General features: G+C 48.0%; 1 protein-coding gene across 2 annotated transcripts in view; it reads left to right on the forward strand.

Moving 5' to 3' along the window:
* Window positions 1–26,498, forward strand: part of AUH (AU RNA binding methylglutaconyl-CoA hydratase) — a 460,835-nt gene that overhangs the window by 116,031 nt on the left and 318,306 nt on the right. Inside the window, exon 1 of one of the 2 annotated variants that reach the window (XM_088470043.1) lies at window positions 15,248–15,644. The exons of the other annotated variant lie outside the window; for it this stretch is intronic. Within the exon in view, the coding sequence (XP_088326169.1) occupies window positions 15,428–15,644 (217 nt within the window). The 5' untranslated portion in view covers window positions 15,248–15,427. Of the gene's footprint in view, window positions 1–15,247; window positions 15,645–26,498 lie in introns of those variants that run through there. 2 annotated transcript variants of the gene reach the window in all.

Genomic DNA, 26,498 nt, shown 5'->3' on the forward strand with positions numbered 1-26,498 from the left:
CGGTGTTACACTGCGCATGTGCGTACGGCAGATTGCGAGTTTTTTTTCTCTCGTTCCTAAAATAGCGTACAGGAAGTGACATGTCAAATGTGATTGACAGAACAGGGCGTTTTTGGGTGTTGACGGGGGTGGAGATGAAAAAACGCAGGCGTGGCGAGGCGTTTTTGGGGCGTACATACATTAGCAGATGCGAACGTCAAATGTGTTCGGACCGTCTCATACGTCACTGGAACATCCGCTTTCCCTTCAAAATGCTCGCACAGCTTAGGGTCAGGATTACTCGACCACATTGGCGATGGCCTTCTCCTCCGTCCCGGGACTCAACGATGGTGCTGCGATTAATCGCGGCTGGTCAGTAAAGTAATTAGTGTTGGATTGAAAACCGGCTTGGTATGTGTTTGGAAAGCAGTTTATTGGGATAGCACAAAAGCGTATGCAGGTGGAAATCAGAGCTGCTAATGTCATGATTACACAATCAATTAGCGTACATTTTTGGTGTTTTATTTTGGCCACAATTTGTTGGTTATGGCCTATTGTAACAATAATGTCATCATGTTTTAATTAGCTCCCCTTTTTTTTGGTTTACTGTGGAATTTGCATCGCTATGTGATTTTTTAAACGTTCCTTAAAGAGGCCTTTTTTTTTTTTAAGAGGGTCAGTTTTTGCCTTTAGGGCCAGGATTAAATGTAACCCATTTGTACAATAATGTCACAATACAATGTCAGTTTTTTGTTTTAAATTTATTGTTTAAACACAAACAAATTGGCCTAATATTTTGTTGCCTTTTTTTTGTGGCAAAGATATTTTGAAAAAAAAAAAAAAAAGCCATAACTGGTAACATAAACGTAAATACCAAATTTAAAAAAATTTCACAAGAAAGGAGAGGGAAGTTTTGACCAGAAAGGAATATGAGCCAAGCACAGAAGGAGTGTGGGAAAAGTCGCCATTGCTGTCACCATTTTCTCGCCCGTTTGGCTGGGTGAGGGTGGGCGCCAGACCGGGTCCGGGATGCCATCGGGCTGGCCTGTCCAGAGGCAGATGTTGTGGCCTCTGGACTAGGCACAGGGCTAGGCACATTTGGAGGATTGGCTGATGTTGTGCCAGAGGTGGAGGATCCGGATGTTCCGGCAGGAAGGGAGGTCGGCTCCACCATGTGCTGGCGAACGAGCTGCTCCAGGGCATCGGCGATGCGGATGTTGGCCCTGGTATTTTCCGCCAGGGCCTGAGCAATGGTCACGTTGGCCGCAGCATTTTGCTCCAGGGCCTCAGCCACCCGTATCAGACTGGCGTCCATCCTCTGCAGAATCTCCGTATGGAAATCCGATTTAAAATTGAGTTCTGTGAGGAGGCCCACTGCCTGCGAGGGGGCACGCCCTGGACTGGCTTCTGCAGGGTCCTCAGCCGGATGTACTGGTTCCTCCCCTGCAGAGCCAGCAGAAATTCTGCGGCCAAGGCTCCCCTCTGGAGCAGACTCATCCGCCTCTGTCTCTGTTAGGAAAAATGCGAAAAGACTCACATTAGAATCTACATATTGGCACAATAGCATTTCAGAGTTGGTGACATCACAAGACTTACCTTGGCCAACATGAGGAGCCGCAAAGTCTGGCATGTCCGTATCCATGTTGGACACGCCAAACACCTCCACAGCCTGCACACACCCCTGTGCCAGCTCTTCTAAGTCTGTCAACTCCAATGACACAGGGGTGGGACCCCCACCTGTCCCCCTTGCATGCCTAGCCCTGTCGGCAAGTTTTTGCTTGAGACGATATTTGAAGTCTGCCCATCTGTGGAATGAAATAGGAACCATTATCCTTTTTTTTACAATGGGGTTTGTTTATAGGATGGGAAAGTGTTTACTTACCGCCGTTTGACATCCCGGGCTAGACGGACATAATCACCCACCCTATTGACAGCAACGGCGACCTCCTCCCACATTCTCCACTTCTGGCTTTGGCTCATATTCCTGGCTGCCTGGGGCAGGATGTCAACGCACTTCTGGATCAAAACCTCCATCTCCTTGCTTGTGAAATGTGGCTGCCTTTTTTTTTTGGCAGCTTTGGCGGGTTGACTGGGGCCAGCAGTCTCTTCCATGTCATCCTCTTCACCTATTTGGGTAAATATGCAGATTTAGCCACTTCACAACTTGCACAATATTATGTTTTAAAAGAATCATTGAGACAAAATGCATGAAGGCCTTACCGCCGGAATTTTGGCCATTGTTTCCCTGGTCTGAAGCCATGTCTCTGCTTCCAGAATGAAATCAACCAGAAATTAAATGTGATTTCGTGACGTATTTATACATGCGTCCTTAGTTTGCGGCCGCATCATTGATTGTGCGTCCCTATGATTCATCCTTAATTTGTGCGGGAAAATAAACACTATTTATGGCTTGGTGTGTGTGGAGTCGAGGTTGCGTTGTTGGATTGTTGGCGGTTAAGTTGGTTGGATTTGGTTGTTTGCGGTTGGAGGATTTGGCGGTGTTTTTTTTTTTTTTGGTTTGCTACAGTTGTTTTGGTTTTCCGTTCGCATTTTTTTGGTTTATTTTTTGCCATCGTTTCCTGATTTGGTAAGTTTTGTGCAGTCTAATTTGTGGCCAATTGGTGTCTACTTCTGGTTTTTTGTTTTATATATTTTTTTTTACACTAATTTCATCTATTTTAGTTTGTTTTGGCTTTCGGACCCAAAGACCTTTTTGAGGGAAATCTTATATATTCGATTTTGGTAAGTCCATTATTTTTCTGGCATTTGCGAACTAATTAACGCATTTTTGACTGTTGGTGTAGTGACTTGCATTTGCGAATTAATTAACGCATTTTTGACTGTTGGTGTAGTGACTTGCATTTGCGAATTAATTAACGCATTTTTGACTGTTGGTGTAGTGACTTGCATTTGCGAACTAATTAACGCATTTTTGAGGCTTATTCATCATGTAAACCAGTTTTGCTTTTCCCTTTTCCATTTTTGGGGTCCATTTGACCCCTATTTGACGTACGGTGTGCAATGTCGTTTTCATCGATGGCCAAATGTGTGTTTCGCCTATTTTATGTGTTGGCTTGCACCAATTTGACAAACATAAAATGACCCTCTAAATTTTTGATGTCTCATTTTTGGCTTTTTTACAGTTTATACGTATCATGACAATACCCCGGCATGTAAGCAGCTATGGATGGTATCATAAAGCTAAGTTGTTTTATGTTACTTTTGGGGTGGCTCAAAAGCCTTACATTGTAAACTTTGAATTTCAGGTAGATCTGGGGCGAATTGTTCTGGCCCTGCTCCCGGAAGACGACCAACCTCAAACTCGTCCCAGGCGTAGGCATCGTAGGCATGCAAGGCCCCAGATATTTCGAACACGTGTCACCCTTTTTGGAATGCCCGATGATGAGGTTTTAAGACGCTACCGTCTACCTCCCAAAATCATCATAGACACTCTCTCATTAATAGAAAGTGATCTTGAGCGGCAAATTGACAGTCCAACAGCAATACCACCACTGACGCAATTTATGGCGGTGTTACATTTCTGTGCCTCAGGATCGTTTCAAACAACGGTGGGAATAGTGGCGGGCATCTCCCAATCCTCCTTTTCCCGGATCCTGAGGGCAGTGATGGAGGCACTTTTCAAGCACCTCCATCATTTTATTAAAATGCCTTTGGATATGGGTGCCCTTAGTGTGGCCAAGGCCAATTTTTACCAAATAGCTGGCTTCCCACACATCATAGGGGTTGTGGATGGTACTCACATACCACTTCAGCCTCCAGCACGGCTGGAGGCAATATTTAGAAACCGTAAACACTATCACTCCCTTAATGTAATGGTGGTATGTGATGCCTCCCTCCAGATCCTGTCCCTGAATGCTAAATTACCAGGAAGTGCTCATGACTCCTTCGTCATCCGGCAATCAGGGATATGGCAGAAATTAACCAACCTACAAGCTGGTGATGCGTGGCTTCTGGGTAAGTGGAGACCTTTAGTACATAACAATGTTAAGCTTGATACACAGTGTTCCTGATGTTGTCTATTTTTGTTCACAGGAGACAGTGGATACCCTTGCATGTCCTGGCTGCTCACTCCTTATTTGGCTCCCACACCAGGCCCACAAAGTGCGTATAATTCCGCACTTACAGCCACCAGGCAAGTGGTGGAGCGCTGTATCGGCCTTTTAAAAGGCCGATTCAGATGTCTCCACCGCTCTGGTGGCGAGCTCATGTATGTGCCGGATATGGTGTCTAAAATTGTGGTCCTGTGTGGGATATTTCACAACATTGCCATAAGGAGTGGTGTCCCAATGCAGCCAGAGGATGCCTTACCTGAGGATGGCCCCCCCGAGGTTGGTCGGAGGTCAGTATGTGGGGGGGCCATACGCGATGATGTGGTGGCCAGATTTTTTAGGTAAGTTGTAACAAAACTACAGTGTTTATACCTAATGTGTTTGTTTGCGAACATCTAATTTTGTGTTTTTTTTCTCACCATCTTCTGTTTGTTCACATAATCTTTGGCACTCCAACGCTCACTACTTCCTGCTACCCTTACCAAACCTGGATCTGGTCCTTTTGGGCATATATTCTGGAACCCATATCGCAACGCCATGTTTGTGGAATCATGTTGGCATGGTCCTTCGTCAACCAGTTCTTGATTTTTTGTTTTTATTTAATTATTTCTTGGTATGTGTTGTATTTGAATTTATCACTGTGTTCTTTTTTTGGGAGTGACCACTTTGTTTTCTCTGTTATGTTGTGAATAAATGTTTGGAGAGTGAAATGGTCTTCCTTTTTTGGGACGTTAACAGCAAGTGTAACCAGGTTAACACAAGTTACATTTGACTAAGGGGTAATCCAGTACTGACGCCAGTTGAGCTAAACTGAAATATGTTTTCAGCTTCCCAACCCACACCAAAAGGAAGCCTGGCCCAACCTTGGGATTTGTAAGATTGGCCTAAGCAGCTTGCACACCAACTAGGAACCTGTAAAATGTAGAAATATGTAATTGACACTACACCCAAAAAGGGAAATGACATTGTTACTGTTATGTGTTTCTTGTGTCTGTTTGACATACAAAGACAAAACACAATCTAAGTTTTAAAAAAGGGAAATCCTTGCAGGAACAGTCTACTTATGTCATGCTAAACTATCTTGTTTTTGGATTTAAAAAATGAGCCAGAACGTATATTTGTCTGAAAAAATTTATTTAGAAAAGTGAACAAAAATAAAAAAACTACTGGCGAAGGAGGCCAGACAGCCGGTCGAGGGCCACAAGAATGCCAATTACATGTTGGCGCATCTGGCCAACACAATCCGCCACCTCTTGCCGACACCTCTGTTCCTCTGTGGGTGAGAAAAGTGTGTGGGTTAATACAACAATAGGGAATCCACATTAAAAAAACAAAAACACAACGAAATCACTCCTAAACCTAAAAAAAAAAAAAAAAGGGGGTGCTGCCAAAAATACAAGGCCTATGTACAAATTCCCACAGGTGTGATATGTGTATGTTGAAATCACCAGGAAGAGGTAAAGGCAAACTGCAAAATCACCAAAAGTCAAGCCACAAAAACACGAAGAAAGGCACGACACATGATTACATACAAACAGTTTGTGCTTTAAAAAAAAACAAAATAAAAACATACCGGGAGCCAAAACGGGAGCTCCGGAAATGCCTCCATGATCCTCCTCGGAGGATCCGTCATTCCCCAAAGAATGGGGAGGAGTTATGATGGACTCCGGGGAGGGGGTAATTGGAAGAGGGGTGGGTGGAGGAGAGGGGGAAGTGGGACGGAGGGGAAGGAGGCCCGACATTTCCGGGAGAGGGTCTGGGAAGGATAGGGAGGAGTGGGGAATAGGGGAAAGATTTGGGGTGGAGTGTTGGCTGGGGGTTGGGGATAGTGGCCGGGAACGCCGTCTGGACGGACGGTGACGGCGGAGTCTTGGCTGTCCCCCTAAAATATGTCAAAGAAATTGCGGTTAGTTTATGGACAAATCCGGGGACCAAAACTAAAAACAAAAAAACCCCCCAAAAAATAAGCCAAATAGGAGTAGAATGAATAAATCAGAAATAGAGGGAAAACATGCACACGCAGATGAGTACAAATAATAAATAGGACAGACAGGAAAACATGCACACGCAGATATGAGTACAAATAATAAATAGGACAGACAGGAAAACATGCACACGCAGATATGAGTACAAATAATAAATAGGACAGACAGGAAAACATGCACACGCAGATATGAGTACAAATAATAAATAGGACAGACAGGAAAACATGCACACGCAGATGAGTACAAATAATAAATAGGACAGACAGGAAAACATGCACACGCAGATATGAGTACAAATAATAAATAGGACAGACAGGAAAACATGCACACGCAGTTTGCCCCACAAACACAAACATTAAAACCACAATACATAACACTTACTTTCCTCGATCTGCATGCGAAAGCATGCCAGCAAGCGGGGCGTTCGCCGTTGCAGGTCGGACCACCTGCGCTCCAGCTGCCCGATGTTGCGGCGTGAGCCGAAGGACCGCAGGCGGGACCGTGCCTCCGCATACGCGGAGCGCTTCTGCCGGTTGGTCATGGGTTGAGGTTGGCTGGTGATCCGGCGATCCATGACCTCCGTAAGCACCAGCAGCTCGCGCCTGGTGAATGCGGAGGCTCTCATGATGGCAATGGTGTTTTTCTTAAAAATCATTTTTGATAAAGTGTGTAAAAATTTACTGATTGGCTAATGTATTTTGGAAATTAACAGGAGCAATTTTATTGGTTAGTGTATGAGTCATGTGTTCGACAGGGCCAGAAATCTCTGGAGAGTTATGATAGGCTTGATGCAGTGACATGCGTAAGCAAATTTAAATAAAGAAATGAACCCAGGGAAATATGCGGGGATCCACAGCAATAGAACAATTGTTTAATTGTGGTTCACATGTTTTTTGAACAATAAAAGCGAATGTTTCATCCGTACGTATTCTGCGGGTAAACACAAACACGGACAAGAGTAAAGTTTCTTGCATTGTGTTGAAAACAAACAATTAAGCTAATTGATACATTGATTGGCATGATACGATTGATGGAGGTAGGCAGAATAAAGGAGCAGGTAATCGACATCTGACAAGGCCACTTCCTGTTTATACTTGTGCGTGCGTTCCTTTCAAGCCATTTCGGGGATGTACGCTCGCTATTTCGTACGCTCGTTAGTTAGAGGAGGGGTCGTCAGAGTTTAGGGAGGAATTTTAGATGCGAACGAAAATACGAGCGAGCCATTGAATTTAAATATTTTTGTACGTACGCCTAACGTACGTGCGCCCGCTTGCGAGTGGGTCTGAATGAGGGCCATAGTTTCCTTTGCACTGAGAATAGCACAGTATTGTCCAGGCATTATCATGGGAGCTGAGGCTGAGATTGTAGAACTATTGTTATTATTAGATTTTATTTAAGGTGCTTCAAAAAATATACATAGTAACAGTGTAACTTAAGATTTAATAAGTAGAATATGGTATAATATAACATATCTAGGAACGGGTTGGGTATGAAATCGCAGCAGCTCAATAGCTGCCGGGATAAAATGCTGACGCTGAAAGTCCGACAGAGAGAATCCCGACGAAGCAGGTAAGTCCCCTAACCCTACCCTTCTCCCCCCTAACCCTCCCTTAGGGGTGCCTAACCCTAACCCTCCCCCCGCACCCTAAACCTAACCCTCCCAGGGGGGTGCCTAACCCTATGTCCCCCCGGGCTTGCCTAACCCTAAACCCCCCCCCCCATGCGGCTAAGGACGGCCGGACTTACCTCGATCGGTCCGTTGACCTTCGGCATTCCAGCGTCGGTATTGAGATAGGCGTCGGTATTTCAACAACTGTCTTAAGTCTCTTGTCAGGCTGCTGCTGTCGGAATATACAGTAGACCGGCGGCATTTAGGCCGCCGGTCTATAAACTACATCCCCTAGGTACAACACACAGCATTTAAAACGACAGACTATATAGAACGAGGACACAGGGTGAGCCTTGGTTAACTCATTATCTTGTAGGGCAAGCAGTGGTAAGTAACACGAAGGGCAGGGCCGGTTTATTGACAACAGTACAGGTAGCCGCATAGGGCTCAGTGGGACAGCCTGCTGCCACTGTGCAAGCGTGGGAGGGGAATAGCGCGGAAGCAAGTAGTGAGGGGGGCAAGTCTGGTCCTAAAGGGCTCTGTGACATGCAGGAGTCCTGTACAGCAACAGTGTGGGACTGGCCCCCCCACCAGCAGTAGATTGTGATTGAGAAGCAGATCTGCTCCTCATTCTCTCCTGCAGACCTATGATTGTGTGGCTCCCTTGGCTATCTGGACGCTCCAGTGACTGGCCTCAACCTTAAAGTGTGTTTGAGACAATGGGGCAAGTGTAATATTGGTTGAGACGTGTCTACGACTATTATCAAAAATGATAAGTTCACTTATATTTTTTTCATATATTGGCAGTATTACCTGCTGGTATGTGTACTAACCATCAGTCGCATCTGTCTGCACAAAGTATGCATGATATCTCACATTTAGTTGCAAGATGTTGTGCATGCACATTGTGGACAGTCAGGAGGTAAAGACTTGCAAGAATTCCCATAGGGTGGGATTTCTCTCCACCACTCTGGCGGCCCAAAACGGTATCTTACCTAGGGCCCCATTGGGTCTTAAGCCTGCTCTGATGGAGGGGGGACCGTTCAGAACTTGATGAGCCGGGTACATAAGGTAAACAGGAACAGAGTTGTTGAATGGACTTGAAGACAAAAGAAAAGACAAAAGAAAAGGAGCACCGGTGGCATGGATAGTGCAAAGGGAGGAACAAGAGGAAAGAGCTCTGCTTGTGAGAGCTTACCTACTAAGGAACTGATGTGAGCAAAATTTGTATATCTTAGTTGTCTAGTATTATGATAAATAAAGACAGTAAATGGAATAATAACCCTTATTTTGCAGTTTCACATAGTTCAATAGCCACCATTTATGAGATTGAAATTATTTTTTTTAGTTACACGAAAATATGGCTGAACTCAACACATTTCTGCGCCACACACACTTCCACAATTGCATACTTACAATATCACGTCCACTTACAATATTTATTAATGATCATGGTCTTCTTATTATTATATTATGTATGGGATTGCCACAAAGGTCTGCAGTACAGTGCAAAAGGAAGAACAAAACAACAGCAAATTGAAAAAGGCCGCCATTATCGGCCGAAACGCGTTGGGAGACATGCACACTGACCATCACGCAAACAACAGCCTCTGTGGAATCCTGGAATAAGGAAGAACATCACCACGCACGCTCATCGCCACTAGCTGCCAGAGGAAGCTGGTAAGGACCCGTCAGCAGTGCATACCATCTCATCAGCCGGTAAGCATATCCCCCTTTTCCATCACTGGCCTACGGTCTCAACACGCCCTGCTGCCGCTGAGGCTTATACCCTCGGCCGCGGCGGCGTTAGGTGCACCATAGTAGCCTGCACGTATACGGGGCATTCACCACACCGTCAGCGGGTACACCATCCCGATTGTGGGTGTTGGAGGGCTGTCCCCGCTCGCGACTGCTCCAGGCTGACCAAGTGCGCTCCTGCTAGGGCATCTCCAGCACGCATCCGGGCAGCAGTGAAGCTGATTGTGCGGGCCTTGGCTACTGCAGAGCCAGGGTCACCCGTATTCACTATCTCACAGACCAGGCAATCCGGACTCAAGTGCCTCTCAGGACTGACCTCTATGTGTATGCCGGACTATGTTAGTTACATCAGCCTGATTTTTACAGGACACGGATATTATATGGTGCACCAAGACTCGTGTACTACTCCAGCACTATATATCCTTTAGTTGTATGATCAACTGAATTTTTGCATCACAAGATTTTGATATTCTTACATTTTAAACTTTGCTATCCGACTGGATTATTTTATTACTTGTTCCCTGATACATCATTTACTGTATCATCCCCACTTGTCCACTCTTCTTCCCCTTCCTTATGTGTCACGTGTGATCATTTGCTTATTGTATTCTTTTTATTTATCTATTTGTATTCATTTATTTATTTTGATAATTGTATTGTAGATTTATATGCTACGATCAGCTCTACAACTTTAGTGTATTGTGCTAGCTTTATTATTTTCATTTATTTTAGATTTCCTGTTCAGTTTGGTCCGTTTGCTTATTTATTTACTTATCGCTGGAACTTCTTATTTATTCCATTTATTTTTAATTACCGTACATTTAGACTAACCTGTCCGAATTGTACATAAGATTAAACGTATTTCCACGCTCTTGATTGATCAGGTATTGTTATTATACATATCACATTCATTTTAGCACTGGTTATATATTAATTGTTGTGGGGAATCACGACAGACATAGGTTTACATTGTATAGAGTGCTACATAGCTTATTGTTTAAGATTGAGCGCTCGCTGGTCTAAGCTTTTATGCTTGCTTGTTTATGTATTTACTTTTGGGTTAAGTGGTGACCCGACCATTAAGCTGCTCCCATTAATACCACCAGGTTTGTTGATTAGAACGCACATACCCTATTTTTACAGCAAAGTAAACAATGAACAGAAAGGAAATTACATAATACAGACTACAGCGGGGATAAACAGGGAGCATCATAGCATGAAGCAAGCATGTGTCCTGGAACTTGGGCAAAAAAAACAGGGCATGAGCAGGTAACGGAGGATACATAGAACCAGGCAAAAGGATGTTGATAGAGGGCCTGATTCATTACAGATCGCAAATGCGATTGCAATAGCGATTACGCACGGTCTCACTGCGATAGTATGCTAATCCACTGTGATCGCTATGCCATAGCAGCACAACAAAAGGACGCCCACTTTATCTTACACACATCCGTAATCCTTAGCAAGACTGCGAAACCATCAGTACCATCTAAGGCCTCACGCACACTTGCACAAGCTCTGACCTTACTCAGAAATTGCTAACCTCATCACACGATATGAGTACTCAAGCTGTGTAAGGCATCGCAGTGGATAATTTATGCACACCCATGCAACAGCGTTCAAACGCACTGGCACGCCTGCGTTTCCCCGACCACAATCCCCAAACGGCACTTCCTGTCAATCACTCTGCAATGGGTTTGCGTAGTCACTACGATTGCAGTCACGATCGCAGTGGCCAGTTTGCGCATGCGCACTGCGATGCATACGCATAACGCAACAATCGGCCGATTGCGTGCATAATTGCACTTGCAATCGGTAGTGAATCAAGAGTGCAGAGGAGTACAGGATAGGGAAATGCATGGTCAGTCTCATTTGCCTCCAGACCAACCTGTTTCTGTTCCTACCATGCCAATCCCCCCTCCTCCGCCTCCCCCTTTGGTGTCAGTACACCTCTTAGAGACTTAACTGCTGTTGTTTCTGACTATGGTCCTCATCCTAGCTTCTCAGTGGTGCAGTGTGACACCGTTGAGTCGACGCAACAGCTGCAGGTTGTGCTGGAACGAAACATCTGGGTATCGTGCTCTGAGGGCTTCTGCACCGGTTGTGGATGATGACAAGCTTCCAGGCCCTTCTGTACATCCTGCTTTATGTGATGTTTGTATTTCTGGTTCAAGTGACAGCAGCGACTCTTCAGGGTACCCTGAATGCTCGCATAAAAGGGCTAGGCTCATTTCACATCAATTAGTTAAAACAAAATTTAAGCACCAATTGTCGGCTTTATTGATAGCGCCTGCTAAGTTTGCACACTGATATGGTGCATTGTGGAAGGACAACAGAAGCTGGGGATTGAGACAGCAGATTAGGGACAAAATTAGAAAAGGGAAGTATTTAGATATTTTTGCCCTAACGGAAGAGATGAAGCAGGGCTTGGATAAGGCTAAGAAGCCCAGGAGCATTGGCAAGAATAGGGGGCATTTTATTTTTTTTCAGCCTTTTATCTTGAAGGTACACCCAAAGAACAGTTTAATGTAATCAAATATATTAATTTGGTTCATGAGATCTTAGTGAAATCTAAAGGTTTAATTTGTAGGGACTACGACAAACGATTTAGTTTGGAAATAAGGTTGAGGTATAGTTGGAGGTCACTCAAAATAACAAGGGATTGCTGGAATGGGGTCATCCTAAGAGGCCTACAGCTCCTGCTAAGGTTAATTTTTGCGTGACAGCAAAGGGTAAATGCTTTGCCTTTAACAAATTTAAATGCATGAAGGGTGCGGGGTGTAGTTTTCGATACTCGAGTCCTGCTGTATCTGTGGTGCAAAGAGCTGAGTGTAGCATCTTGTTTGCCACCGTTTAAGAAAAAATATCTGGAAATTTAATTAATAAAAGCCGTAAGATTAGTAGCTGATTCAGTCGCTAGATGCGATCGCTTTCACGTTGAGTAGGCAAATTGCGTAGGCAGTGCAATCGCACAGCAATGCATTAGCACGCCCAGTATTTCCTAGAAAGTGATCACATATTGTATGCAGACACCCACCAGCCTGTCTTAAGATGCCCACTTGTGCACGTCATGTCCATTAAGTGTATGCAACCATCGGTACATCGGATGCTATTGCAGCACTTGAGGTTGACCTTACCCAAGCACTTCAGTGTAAAAACAAGCCAGGTGACGTGTACTATGATGCTGTCTTATAATTACGCACACCTCTAAAACGCCATTGAGATGCTCAGGCACGCCTGCGTTTACACCTCCACTCACTCGTTTTTAATGGCCAGCCCGTTACCACCTACAAATGGCCTCCCCTGTCACTCACTGTGCTAAGCTCTCTATGCGCAGCGAGCGAGTGAACGCATTGTGAACGTTCGCTAAGTTATGCGCATGCGCACTGCGATGCATACACACTGCATACCATCGGCAGCAGCAAGCGTTTGCTTCTTAGCGAGCGGGTCTGAATGAGCTCCTTAATTCAATGCAGTTGTGTTAGTGTCATTATATTATAGCATTTATAAGCTAGTTAATTGCAGTGAAGTAATGTACGCCTTAGATCAGATGAGAGCTGTATAAACTTGAGACTATATATGAGTCCTTAATGTTTTGATCCTCTAGTAATAGTCACCAGTTAGTAGGTAGGTTAGCTTTCGTTAGATTTTGATTGATTCCTTCTTGCCTATAGGGGTGTTAAGGGCAGTTTTGTTGGTGGCACTATGAAAGATCCATTTGAATCTGGTTCTGCCTCTTTTCAGTTTGGGAGTCCCTCCCTACCAAAATCATGCTCATATCTTTTAAGTTAATCTGTTCTTATTAATCTTGATTAAAATAATCAATGAGGAGCAGCTAGGTAGGAAGGCGCTACAAATCAGTGACGTGCGGTGAGATCAATGGCTGTGGGGGCACACATGGAGATGGGTCTGAGTGCTGGGAGCCTGTCTCACCCTCTACTCACTGTAACTCTCCCCTAACTACACTAAGCTTTAGTGTCCATTGATTCTCCTACCTGCATCACTGTCTTCTCTTGCTGCTGCTGACTGGTGTCCGATCTCTAAATACTGCAGTGCAGTTAGTGGTCACATGACACATACAAGGTCTACATCAGTGCTCAAGGCACACCCCACATACTCTGAGGCATGCCTCTATTTGCTCTCTTTCTGTGCAGGTTACTGCTCATGGTGTGACCCCACCCCCAGCTCTACAAAGTGTCTGATTATACAGAAGCGAGGGTGAGCTGTTGCCGCCTCATATCTCGTCTCCCTGCAGTCCTAGGGAGCTTCACAAAGCTGGTGAGTGTTAACTATAAAAATGATTACAATAAACAATGAAGATGTTTATAAGTTATAAATATCTTCTTTGTATTATTCTAATAATTTTTATATCAAATTTCAGGAGTATGATAGGGGAGGCTCTGCCTCCCCTGCCTGCACATCCCTGCTGCAAACTATCAGTCACGCGTGGCATAAGTAGCGTTCCCACTAAGCTGTTTTAGCGGGACGTGGCGCCCTGCTTCTGGAGGGCAAAAAGCGCCCTGCCCTCACAGCCTGTGTGTGCTGTCTTCACCCGCGGGTCGAAGTGTCCCGCGGGTGGGGAAATGTGCAGTGACCCGGTCACCGCCAGAGAACAGACGCCGGGTGCATGCGCCCGGCATCTATTCTCCCTGTTGACAGCACTTGGGGGCCGCCCGGCATGTCCGTAAGTGCCGGGCACGCCCCCAAGAGTGACGAAAAGGGAACGCATCTTATAAACACGCCCTTTTCAATGGCCACGCTGCTTTTTCCGGCGCACGCACGGAAGTGCCCTCTCTAGCTCCGGCGCCCTGCCTGCCGCCGGAGCTAGAGTGAACACTACATAAGTGGTCATTGTCGGGCTCTTACCCTTTTGAAGGACGGCGGGTGTGTCCTACCTATGCGGGGGGACATGAGTACTTTTCTTTGTGGAGGTGCTCATACTGTGTCATAGTAAAGGGTAGTGAGTCCTTCACAGCATGGCTTGCGCCTATAATGGGGGTGGGGGGCATTTTAGTAAATAACATAATTTGACCAATAGACATGTCTGATTTCAGTGGAATTTCTCTGAAAAGCTCAATAATGGGTTGCGTGGAGGTGTGATTGTGACATCAGTCACAGCACATCAGGCCGATTGTAAAGTGTGTATGCACTTACCAATCATCAGATAGTATGGCAGATTGGCGTGCGGCCGATCCGTTGTTCTAGTGTGTACCCAGCTTATGTCTCCCTAGCCCAACTGCCATAATACCCTTTCACACCGCTATCCTGGGTCACACCTGGATTTTGTAATGGGGTCCATCCCAGATGAGACCCCTTTTCGACTAGAAGCCCGACCTGCCGATGACATCACCGCCATTACGTGCTGAGCCAGCACTTGGAGATAAGATTATCTCCAAGCACTGGCTCTTCCTATGCTGAGAACGGGAACCGGGTCGCATCGGCCCGGGTTACCCGTTCACACTGCACCGTGAGCCGGGTTGAACACGTGTTCAACTCTGCTCATTACCTGTGTTAAAATGCCGGGTTGCTCGACCTGGGTTATTTCGACTTGGCCCTTTTACGCTGAGCAATAACCAGGGTTGCTGCGCGTTCAGGTGCAATAACCCGGGTTATTGCTGGCAGTGTGAAAGGGGCTTTAGTGTGTCAGTGACTGTAAATCAATGTTTTCCAGCGTGCAGTAGTAGTGTGGTAGGGTCAGGCTGAGAGGTAATGTCAGCGTGACGAGTCACTCAGTACAGAGTACGGCTCTATCCCAGGTGTACGATGCAGCACGGCAGCACCCTCCTCCTCCTCCTCCTCCTCCTCCTCCTGCCTCTATCACTACTGCACCTGTCTGAGAGACTTTTGCCCTGTGTCCACTGTCCTGCAATGAATTCTGCTTCTTACCAGTTATATCTTTTTTCCATCTTTTTCTGAAATAACTTTATAAACAACACTGTGCGAGCACACCAGCATCAGCAGCCTTTGCAGAGACAACTACTGACGGGCCGTGGCGCGGCAGCGGCGTTCCCGTGACGTCACTCAGCATGGCGGCGGCTCTGACTGGCTTGAGGGTCCTGGGCTGCGGCAGTCGGGTAGCTCGGGCTGCATACTCCGCCCCGTGGTGGTTCCCCAGCGTTCGGCAGCATGGGGGGCAGGTGCAGCTGCTGATACGCTTGTCCAGCGCTGGGGGGCGCCACTTCAGTTCGGAGGTGAAAAGTGAGGACGACCTGAGGGTCAGATACCTGGAGGGCGAAGAGCAAGGTAACGCCGTGACGTCACACCCCGCGTCTTCTCTCACTGCCCGCGGCGGATGTTGCATAATGAGGGGAATCCTGCAGCAGATCCATAATACGCACACTGTGTGCTCACTGCCAGCCACAAGATAATACTAAGATAATAATGCACACATTATTCTACTGCTTCCTCCACAACAGGTGGTGGTGGTCTGCATGCTCGGAATTCCCAGTTGTTTGCAAATAGTCTCACATAGCGTTGCGGCAGCTTAGTAGAAATGCTGCCTAATAAATAACATAGAGCAGTATTGGGGGAAGTGATGTTGTAGTTTTGCTTCTGCCTTCGCATTTGGTGGTAACATTTGGTTACTGACAACAATTTAGTTGCTGGTGGTTGCTCCTATGAAGGATGGGCATGTTACAACTGTAATATAAGTTGGCCAGCCAGAGATAACTGCATTGCTTTAAGTTAGGATGCACGTTGCATATCTGCAGCTATTGCTGTGACTAACAATTCGGTATAAATAAGAAGTAATTGCTTTGCAGCAATGCATTTATATTTAGTATGTTGGGTTGTGATTGAATGGTCTGAACTAAAAGTGTATATGAGTGAAGAATGCAGAAAAATGTACTAAGCTTGTCAGATCTGCTGTCAATCCAGACACCCTTGTTATATGGATGATGAATTGTTTTATTGCAGGTAGGCAGCATGCATGTGAGCCTATGCATTTCATGTGTCCAGATTTACTTGCGTGGAATTATCTTGGATTATCTGGTAAATTTATTAAACATGAATATCTACAAAATATACTCTTAATGTAGTTACGGTAACAATGGGACTGCGAGGACCACACGTCCTAGTGAGTTCTTTTAAATCACCTTGGGCTAGGCAGATTGTTATCATCACTCTGGGAAAATCCTTTCCATTCCATATGCACCTTGCAGGTGCCTATCCACTAGACGATTCAAATGAGTGATTGAACGATATCGAGATTGTTTGAAAATTTGGTCTTTTAGACATCTATCATCGTGCAAACATGCTGGTCAACCTGACGATATCGTCAGGTTCAGCATGTTTGCAGATGATTGATTGTGCCTGCACTGAACAACATATTGTCCAGTGTGGGCACCCTGCAGTGTAGTTAACGATATCATTATCATTCAGTCTTTTTACTGTCGGGTGGTAGATACAAGCCTTAAGTCAGATGAACGATGCACGTTCCCGTTTGTCAGATAACGATATCTGACATCTGATGTGTTTGCAGTCAGATTTGAACGATTCCATTCATTTTAATACAGGCAAAAATCGGTGGTAAATCGTTCATCTGACATATCTGACTGTGTGTATGCACTATTAGGAGGTGAAACACATGAAGGGACGTTAGGAGTTGACACAGATTTGGCATGTTAGGAGTTGACATACAGATGTGACGTGTTAGGAGGTGACACACAAATGTGACATGTTAGCAGGTTATTATTTCCAGGTATTTATATCGCGCACACATATTCCGCAGCACTTTACAGAGAATAGTTGGCCATTCACATCATTCCCTGCCCCAGTGGAGCTTGCACTCTATGTTCCCTATCACATGAGCACACACACACACACACTAGGGTTAATATTTTTATGTGTTTTGTGCTGCCCATAGCAGATGACACATAATATTACTGTTTACACTCACAACAGCCGTGGGCCGGTCTAATAAGGCTCAAGTAGGGGCATTTCCAACAGGCTATGGGTGGAGTCTAATTTGTGCTGGGCGGGAGCAGCGCGCAAGCATCGGCGATGATTGGAACTCGGGTTCTGGGCAGGAGTATTGCATTAGCAGCACCGATGATTGACTCTCCGGCGAAAACGAGTGGGGACATATCTGGCTGTGTCAGGCGCGCTCAGGTGTTCTCTGTTTCTGCTCTGAGCACTCTCTGTCTGGGCCTTCGATCTGTTTCCACCTGCTACCCTCTCCTGATCCCTCCACTCGCTGCACTTCGAACCCACCTGGTCAGGGAACCGCTCACTCCGCCCAGCAGCTGCAAAAAGGGTTACATCTTCCGAGGGTGGGTGGCTGCAGCGCAATGGTGGCGGACCGGCGTTGCAGGTACGATGCTCTGGCCGGCGGCACCTCCCTCTGCTGGGCCTGCCACAGAGTCCAGGGCATTTGCCCCGCTCATGCCACTGCTCATAGTGGTATGTAATGTGTATATATATTTTTCTACTTCAGGGTCCATAGGGTATCCACAGGATACCTTGGGGTATAGGTGTGACGTCAGTCGCAGGGCACCAAAGAGTTAAGCTTTCAGCCTCCCAGGATGCACTAGGTCCCCCTCCTATACCCCGCCCCCGGGCCAAGGCACCTCAGTTTAGTTTGGTGCCCGGCCGGAGTCGGGTGCACCTGTTGGAGTGGGGGCTAGAAGAGCCCCTGAAGCTTATTCTTCATGCAGCTGTGGCTGCACATCTGGATGAACAGCATGGACAGTCAGTCCTGACGTCCATGCTGTCTTCCCTACACCCCGCCGGTACCAGAACGCCGGTACTGATCCGGGGATGCTGGTGGGCGTCTGGGGTCACAGCTAGCGGTGACCCCAGATGCTCTGGACCATGGCCGGATTCAAGGGGGACAGAGGTAAGCAGCGGGGTCCCGCGGTGGGTCCCCGCTGATCACATGGTCCTAAGTCCCCAGGCAGGGGGCTCCCTGGGGACTGGCTGCAGCGTGGAGCCAGGCGACCAACCTGCGCTTCCACTACCCCCTGGGACAGCGGACCGCAGCAGAGCGGTAGCGCTGCGGCGTCCCAGGGGTTAAATGCATGCCAGGGGAGCGCGCCTTCCCTGTCTCACAGCCGGCGCCTCCCCCACTGCACACAGCCCTCTCTGCATGCTGCCGACTGGTCCTGTGGCAGCGCTCCTCCCCCAGGCCAGCCTCCTCTCTGCTCCTCGGCGGCCATCTTCTCCAGAACGCCTGGTGAACGCTGCTGGAAGCGCTGGACGGAAGCATCGTGGTCTGGGTCCCCCCGCATACCTCTCCTCCGCTGTGGTCAGGTCTGTGTATGCAGCGCTGTGTCCTACCAGGCCCTGTGTCTGTGTAGTTGAGTGATCAGCGCTGTTAGTGCAGGAATTGTTATTTTTCTGCATTGTATGTGACTGTGCTAGCGCTGCTGCCTGTAATCTTTTCTTCTCTAAACTGTCAGCTTTATTACTGTCCCTGTTCTTTCTGCTAAAGCCCTTGCGGTGCGGTGCTGCAGGGTGGTCTCTCGCCTATTTAATACTTAATTGGTGAGAGAGGTCACATACGTGGTGCCATCATGTCTGAAAGTGATTTTCCCCTCCGGCTACAGTGTACCACGTGCAAAGTACCGTTAGCGGAGGGGGAGGGTAGCGCGGAGGGCCTTTGCCGGCAGTGTTTGTCCATGGCGCGGCCTATTACGGTTACAGCACCGGTACAGGAGCCGCCCTGGGCTTGTTTCGCTCAGGCGTTAACAGCTTTAGTGGGCCAGTTAGCTCCGCAGCCCGCGTTTACTCCGATGGGTTTGTCCCAGCAGTCTGTGGTGTCGTCACCCATGCAGGGGTTCCCACGACAATTGGTGGTACCCCACAGTCTCCCTATTTCCCCGCTCCCGGGTTCTCAGGAGCCAGCGTGGGTTAACTCCCTGACAAGTTCTGTACAGCACTTGTCGGATGTGTTGCAAGGGGAGTCTGTGATGCGGTCTCATAAAAGGCCGGTGGCGTCTCTGTCCGCTCCTTATGAGGATGACGAAGGGACGTCTGATGATGGGGAGATTCTAGATCCTTACGATCAGGAACCTCTCCATACTAAGGACGCTGATGCTAAGTCCAAAGTATATATTCCTGGACTTATTCGGGCGGTCCGCACAGCCTTGGTGATTGAGGACGAAGTTCCCCCAGCGGCTAAATCTAAGTATGCCTTTTTCAAAGATGTGAAGGGCGATGCCACAGTCTTTCCTCTTTCGGGTCAGTTGGTGGACCATTTAGAGGAGGCGTGGAAACAACCTGGCAAAAGATACCAGCCGCAGAGACGCCTGGCGGTGGCTTATCCGTTCGCGGATAATTATTTTGCTAAGTGGGAATCCCCTCCACAGGTGGATTCTCACGTGACCCGTCTTGTCCGTAGTGCCACATTGCCGATGCCATCCATGTCCTCCCTTAAGGATGCTACGGACCGCAAGGTAGAAATCTGCCTGAAGTCCGCTTATTCCCTTGCAGGGGGGGCAGCACGGCCGGCTATGGCCATTTGCTGGGTTGCCAGAGCGATGGAGCGCTGGGCGGATTCATTAGAGGCTTCTTTTGAATCCGACTGTCCGGCCGATCAGGCGGAGTTGATTGGCAATCTCCGTGATTCGGCCACCTACATCAACGAGGCGGCTCTAGACATTAGTACTCTGGTGTCTAGAATTTCTTCAGCAGCGGTAGCTGCTCGTCGCACCTTGTGGCTGCGATCCTGGAAGGCGGACGCAGATTCCAAGAAAGGTCTGGAAGCGTTGCCGTTTACCGGAGAAGTTCTCTTCGGTCCGGATCTGGATAAGATTGTGGCCACGCTGGCGGCAGCCAAATCTGCCTGTCTCCCGTCGGCCGCTGCTCCTTCTGGTTCGGGACCATCGTCCTTTCGGTCATCTAGGGCCCAGGGCAGGCCCAAACCACAGTCGTTTCCTCGACAGGCTGGCCCTAAGAAATCGGTCAAGCCCCGGAAGCAGGCATGGAGTACCAGACGTCCGGCCCCCAAGCCAGATGACAAGCCTGCGGCCTGACGGTCCGGGCCTCCCTTTGGGGGATCCCAGGGTGGGAGGCCGCCTGCTACAGTTCGCCCAGTGTTGGTCGACCACTACGACAGACACTTGGGTTCTGGAGGTGGTTTCCCACGGATACGCCCTCTCCTTCCGGCACAGACCCCCGGCTCGCTTCTTCACCACGGGTCTCCCATCAGACCGGAACAAGGCTACGGAGCTGCGGAAGGTATTGCACACTATGCTCCAGGCTGGAGTTATAGTGGCGGTTCCATTCTCCCAGAGGGGCCAGGGTTTCTATTCAAATCTATTTTTGGTACAGAAACCCAATGGGTCATATCGTCCGATACTCAACCTCAAAGCACTCAACAAGTCTTTGCGGGTCCCGAAGTTTCGGATGGAGACCCTACGGTCCATCATTCTGGCGCTGGAACCTGGGGACTACTTGGTGTCATTGGACATACAGGACGCTTACCTGCATGTCCCTATTCTTTGGCGCCATCAACAGTTCCTCAGGTTTGCAATCAGCAGCGACCACTTCCAGTTTCGGGCGTTACCTTTTGGCCTGGCAACAGCACCACGTGTTTTCACCAAGGTGATGGCGGTCATGGCGGCTTCTCTGCGGCTGCAGGGAGTCCGCATGTTGCCGTATTTGGACGACCTGTTATTGGTGGCAGGATCTCCAGAGCTCCTGTTACGCCACTTGGACCTGACCATTGCACTGCTGCAACGGCACGGCTGGCTAATCAACTGGCAGAAGTCCACTCTAATCCCGTCTCGGAGGATTCTGCATCTTGGAGCCTTATTGGACTCGGGACAGCAAAGGATCTTCGTGACGGAGGACAAGATCTCTGCTTTACAGTCAAGGGTGCGCAGTTGTCTGCACAGCCGCCGGGTGTCCTTACACTCGGCGATGAGGTTACTGGGCTCCATGGTGTCGGTGTTCGACATGGTGGAATACGCCCAGTTTCACTCCAGACCTCTGCAGCACCTGATCCTGTCCAAGTGGAACGGGCTGACTCAGTCTCTGAAGTCCCAGACGATTGTGCTCACCCAGGAGGTTCGCCTGTCCCTTACGTGGTGGTTACAGACGACCCACCTCAACAAGGGACGTCCGTTCTGGGTTCCAAATTGGGTCCTGTTGACAACGGACGCCAGTCTTCGGGGCTGGGGAGCAGTTTCGGGTCCACACTTGTTCCAGGGCAGGTGGACGCCGACAGAAGCGGAGCTTCCAATAAATATCTTGGAACTCCGTGCGGTCTTCAATGCTCTCCAGCAGGCACAGCGGTTTCTCCAGGGTCGCCCGGTGCAGGTCCAGTCGGACAACGCTACCACCGTGGCCTACATAAACAGGCAAGGAGGAACTCGCAGTCGGGCGGCTCTCGTAGAGGTCTCTCGGATCCTGGTTTGGGCGGAGCGCAATCTTCCGGCCATATCAGCGGTCTTCATCCCGGGAGTGCTCAATTGGGAGGCGGACTTTCTAAGTCGCCAGGACGTTCATCCGGGGGAATGGTCCCTGCACCCGGACGTTTTTCAACTACTGGTGGACAGGTGGGGTCTTCCAGAAATCGACCTCATGGCGTCCCGGCACAACAACAAGTTGCCGGTGTACGGGTCTCGCACAAGAGACAAAGGGGCGTCTCTGGTGGATGCTCTGTCCGTCCGGTGGACGTTCCGGTTCGCATACCTGTTCCCTCCGGTCTCCCTTCTTCCACGGGTAATCCGGAAATTCAAACAGGAAGGAGGGACGCTCCTGTTGATAGCTCCCGCGTGGCCCAGACGGCACTGGTTCTCAGACCTTCAGGGTCTGTCCGTGGACATTCCTCTGCGGTTGCCGCTACGACCGGACCTTCTGTCTCAGGGTCCTTGCCTTCACCCGGACCTGACTCGGCTGTCTTTGACGGCGTGGCTGTTGAGACGGCCATGCTGAGGTCCCGGGGGTTTTCCAGCTCTGTGGTGCGTACCATGTTACGAGCTCGGAAACCGTCTTCCGCGAGGATATACCATCGCGTGTGGCATACGTTCTTCCAGTGGTGTCGACCGAGAGGTTATGCACCGCGGGAGTTTCGTCTGTCTCGGATTCTCGCCTTCCTGCAAGCGGGACTAGATCATGGGCTTCGCCTTGCTTCTTTGAAGGTACAGGTTTCGGCCCTATCTGTCTGGTTTCACCGTAGGATTGCTACAATCCCGGATGTGCGCACCTTTATGCAGGGTGTTCTCCGCATTCAGCCGCCCTTTGTTCCACCTGTGGCGCCTTGGGATTTGGCTGTGGTCCTGAGGGCTCTCCAAGGACCGCCGTTTGAACCACTGGGCTCAGTGGATCTTAAATGGCTAACAGCTAAGACTGTTTTCCTTCTGGCCATTGCTTCGGCCAGACGTGTTTCTGAGTTAGGGGCTCTTTCTTGTAGACCCCCTTTCTTGGTTTTTTATGGGAACAGGGCAGTGCTCCGCACTCGGCCCGAGTTTCTTCCCAAAGTTATTTCCCAGTTTCATATTAACGAGGAAATAGTTGTTCCGGCCTTTAACTCACCGGGTCTTTCCGTGGGTGAGGCCTCATTGGATGTTGTGCGGGCCTTAAGGACTTATGTTGACCGCACTTCTTCGTTTAGGAAGTCGGACGCTTTGTTTGTCCTCTTTGGCTTCCGTAAAAAGGGTTGGCCTGCTTCAAAGCAAACTTTGGCAGCCTGGATCCGTATGGCTATTTCTGAAGCTTATCTTCATGAAGGCCTACCGGTCCCTCCTTCTCTGAAGGCTCATTCCACTAGGTCTGTGGGTCCTTCGTGGGCAGCTCGACGTGGTGCCTCGGCAGTTCAGATCTGCAAGGCTGCTACGTGGTCTTCTGTCCATACCTTCGTGAGGTATTACAGGTTTGACACCTTCGCCTCTCAGGATGCTTCCTTCGGGCGGCGGATTCTCCTTTCTGCACAGGAGCGTCCCCACCCTTAAAGGATACTGCTTTGGGACATCCCCAAGGTATCCTGTGGATACCCTATGGACCCTGAAGTAGAAAATATGAGATATGGTAAGAACTTACCCTTGTTATCTCTATTTCTACGAAGTCCATAGGGTTCCACAGGACTCCCGCCCTGTCGCACCTGTGCTGCAGATGGGCTTTGCTCTGGTCACCGGTTTTCCGTCTCCCTCTGGTGAGAATGTGATTCTTGTATGTGTCCAGATCTTTGTTCTCTCTCTTCCTTCTCCTCCTCCGGCCTATGGCTTGGTAACTAACTGAGGTGCCTTGGCCCGGGGGCGGGGTATAGGAGGGGGACCTAGTGCATCCTGGGAGGCTGAAAGCTTAACTCTTTGGTGCCCTGCGACTGACGTCACACCTATACCCCAAGGTATCCTGTGGAACCCTATGGACTTCGTAGAAATAGAGATAACAAGGGTAAGTTCTTACCATATCTCATATTTTTGTATCTTTCCAAACTTTATAATGTACATTACACCAGATTGTGAATAAAAAATCTAAATGGACCTTAAATCCTACAGATTGAAATCTCTCACCAGCCCTTTTATCTCATGTACCCTTATTTTCCCTGCAAACACCATCATCTCCCCCTTCATGACAGTGCTTTTGCAATTAATAGCGCTGAAGCTGTCTGCTGCTCCCATCAATTAGGGTACACGTTTAGACAATTTTGTCATTTTATGGGGACAATCCAATTGTTTGTGAAGGGTGCGAGTTGCCATTGCCATGGTGTTAAATCGCCTGCAACGGCACCGCACCTTGCGGACCGCTCCGAGCACAAATTCCGAGCCCCAATTCAATTTTGATCAGAGCCCTATGGGGAGCACTTTTGTTAGAGTTTGGGCTGCCGTAAAATGCGTCTGTTGTCGCGATGATTCGCAACCGTGAGATAATCGCAGACAATTGGATTGAGCCCTATATTTGACCTGTAGTTTTGTATGCACTCTTGACAGCATTACCCATTCCTTGTGTTGCCCTATAAATAAATAACAATAATAACAGTATTAAGTCCATGTGGGTTCAGCATGTTTATTTTGTGTATCAATTTTGTTGTTTCTTTTGATGTGGTCTGGGTTTACTTGATACAGAAGGCAATGGTTTTGCAAATGTAGCTGTTTTTGGCATCTATATTTATGGACACAGGAACTGAGTTTTTCCTTGGCTCTGGTCTTTTGGTCAGTATGGACAGAGGGCCTGATTCAAAGCCGCTCGTAAGCTCTGAGCTATGTTCGCACAACTGCGCATGCGTATGGGTCGTAATGCGCATGCGCAAACCAGTCGTTGCGGTCGCAAATCGTGCGGTCGCAAAACAGTGAGGGGCTGCTAATTTGATTGACAGAATGTACCGTTTGTGGGTGGTAACAGGGGAAGGTGCTTGAAAACGGGGGAGTGGAGATCCGAACGCAGGCGTGCCTAACGGTCAAAAGGGCGTTTAATGGGAGTGCATAATTAGTAAAGTTGTAGTAGACTCAATACTGGCAGATGTTCATGTGTGTGATCCAATCGAAAGAAGCTGAAATTGCGATTGCATTACATGCGATTCAGAATCGGGCCCTATTTTTTGGCCAGTAAAACCTATAATTATCGAATGCATCAGCAGTGTTGATATCATAAGTGTGTAGTGTAGTGTGCAGGGCGCCGGAGTTAGAGAGGGCACTTCCCGAAAAGGGGGCGTGGCCATTGAAAGGGGGCATGTCTATAAGACGCGTCCCCTTTTCGTCACTCTTGGGGGCGTGCCCGGCACTTACGGACAACCCCGGCAGCTCCAAGCGCTGCTGACAGGGAGAATGATTGCTGGCGCATGCGCCCGTCGTCTATCGCACATTTCCCCACCCACAGGACACTGCGACCCGCGGGTGAAGATGGCACCCGCAGGCTGTGAGGGCAGGGCGCTTTCTGCCCTCCTTCTGGAGGGCACGGTGCTTTTTGCCCTCCAAAAGGAGGGGAGGGCGCCGCGCCCCGCTAAAACAGCCTAGCGGGAACGCTAAGTGTATTTGAGACATGTTTATGCTTATTTGAGCCCATTATTACAGTAATTTTACTTATTACTTTGAAGTTTAATAGTGAATTTTTTCTTTATTAACTAAAAATTTCTATGATATATTATAGCAAGTTCTTAGTGGGTATCTGCTTTTTTGTCATTCATGGTGGAAACGACACTTTGACCATTTTATCGGATTATGTCTGTTACTATGAAGCCACCATTCTATTACATAGAGATCATAGGATAACCAGCATTCTTCTGTAGCATAGGTCAAGATCCCCTGCATACTGTCCAGTTACTTTATTTGTTTGCTTCTTTTGCCGTATTCAATTAGTTGTGAAAAGCCGTTTTCGGCGAAAAAGTTTCACCGGTGATGTCATTTCGCCAGTCGAACACTTATCCCCGTATTCAATTGTGGCGTCTTTTCGCCGGTGCGTAAACACATTGTATTGGTATAGGCGGAAAAGATTTGCCTATGCAACCTGGCGGAAAAAAGTGCAGAATTGCGGTTTTGGGGTGCAGAGGTGGGGAAACCACCCTTAGGACAGGTCCCCAAAGGTAAACTGAGTCAAAAAAATCCCCCCAAAAGAAAGACTTTGAAAAAGGGGACGAAAAAGTTCAAAATTGGGGTACAAACTTTAAAACTAGTGAAATAGACTTTGGGGGTGTCAACAAGTATGGGGGTGTTTTTTTTTTTATTACAGGTGCTTGCTGAAGATGCATTTTTCATGTTTTTTAAAACCGCACTTTGGCAAATATTAACCATGCTTGCACCCATTTTCAGATCCCCCAAATTTGCTGGGTCTAGTTATTGTCACAAAAAAAAACTGATAAATGCTATTCTTCACCACTTTTGCAAAGACGCTAATTAGCAGCTAATGAGAGCATTTAAGTACCCCAAATACTCGTACTTTCAGCAGGGCTATTCGGGGGCATCTACCATGATCCCCAATGTTAGTTAATCTTTTGGGGGGTGTCAGGCTGATTTCCCCAAATCTGACAGCACTTTTCGCATGTTTACGTTTCACTGGGTGCCGTATTCACCGCTTTCTAAGTGAATACGGGGATAAGCGCGGACGCATGGAAAACCTAATAGAATACGGCCCTTAGAGTGACGAGCAAGCAATATAGTGTATAAGATTTACACTCTTCAGAGGTCAGATGTGACATTTGATGAAGAGATTTCTTCATTG

The sequence above is a fragment of the Taudactylus pleione genome, unplaced genomic scaffold (assembly GCF_031769625.1).
Source record: "Taudactylus pleione unplaced genomic scaffold, aTauple2 ptg000095l, whole genome shotgun sequence".
Lineage (NCBI taxonomy): Eukaryota > Metazoa > Chordata > Amphibia > Anura > Myobatrachidae > Taudactylus > Taudactylus pleione.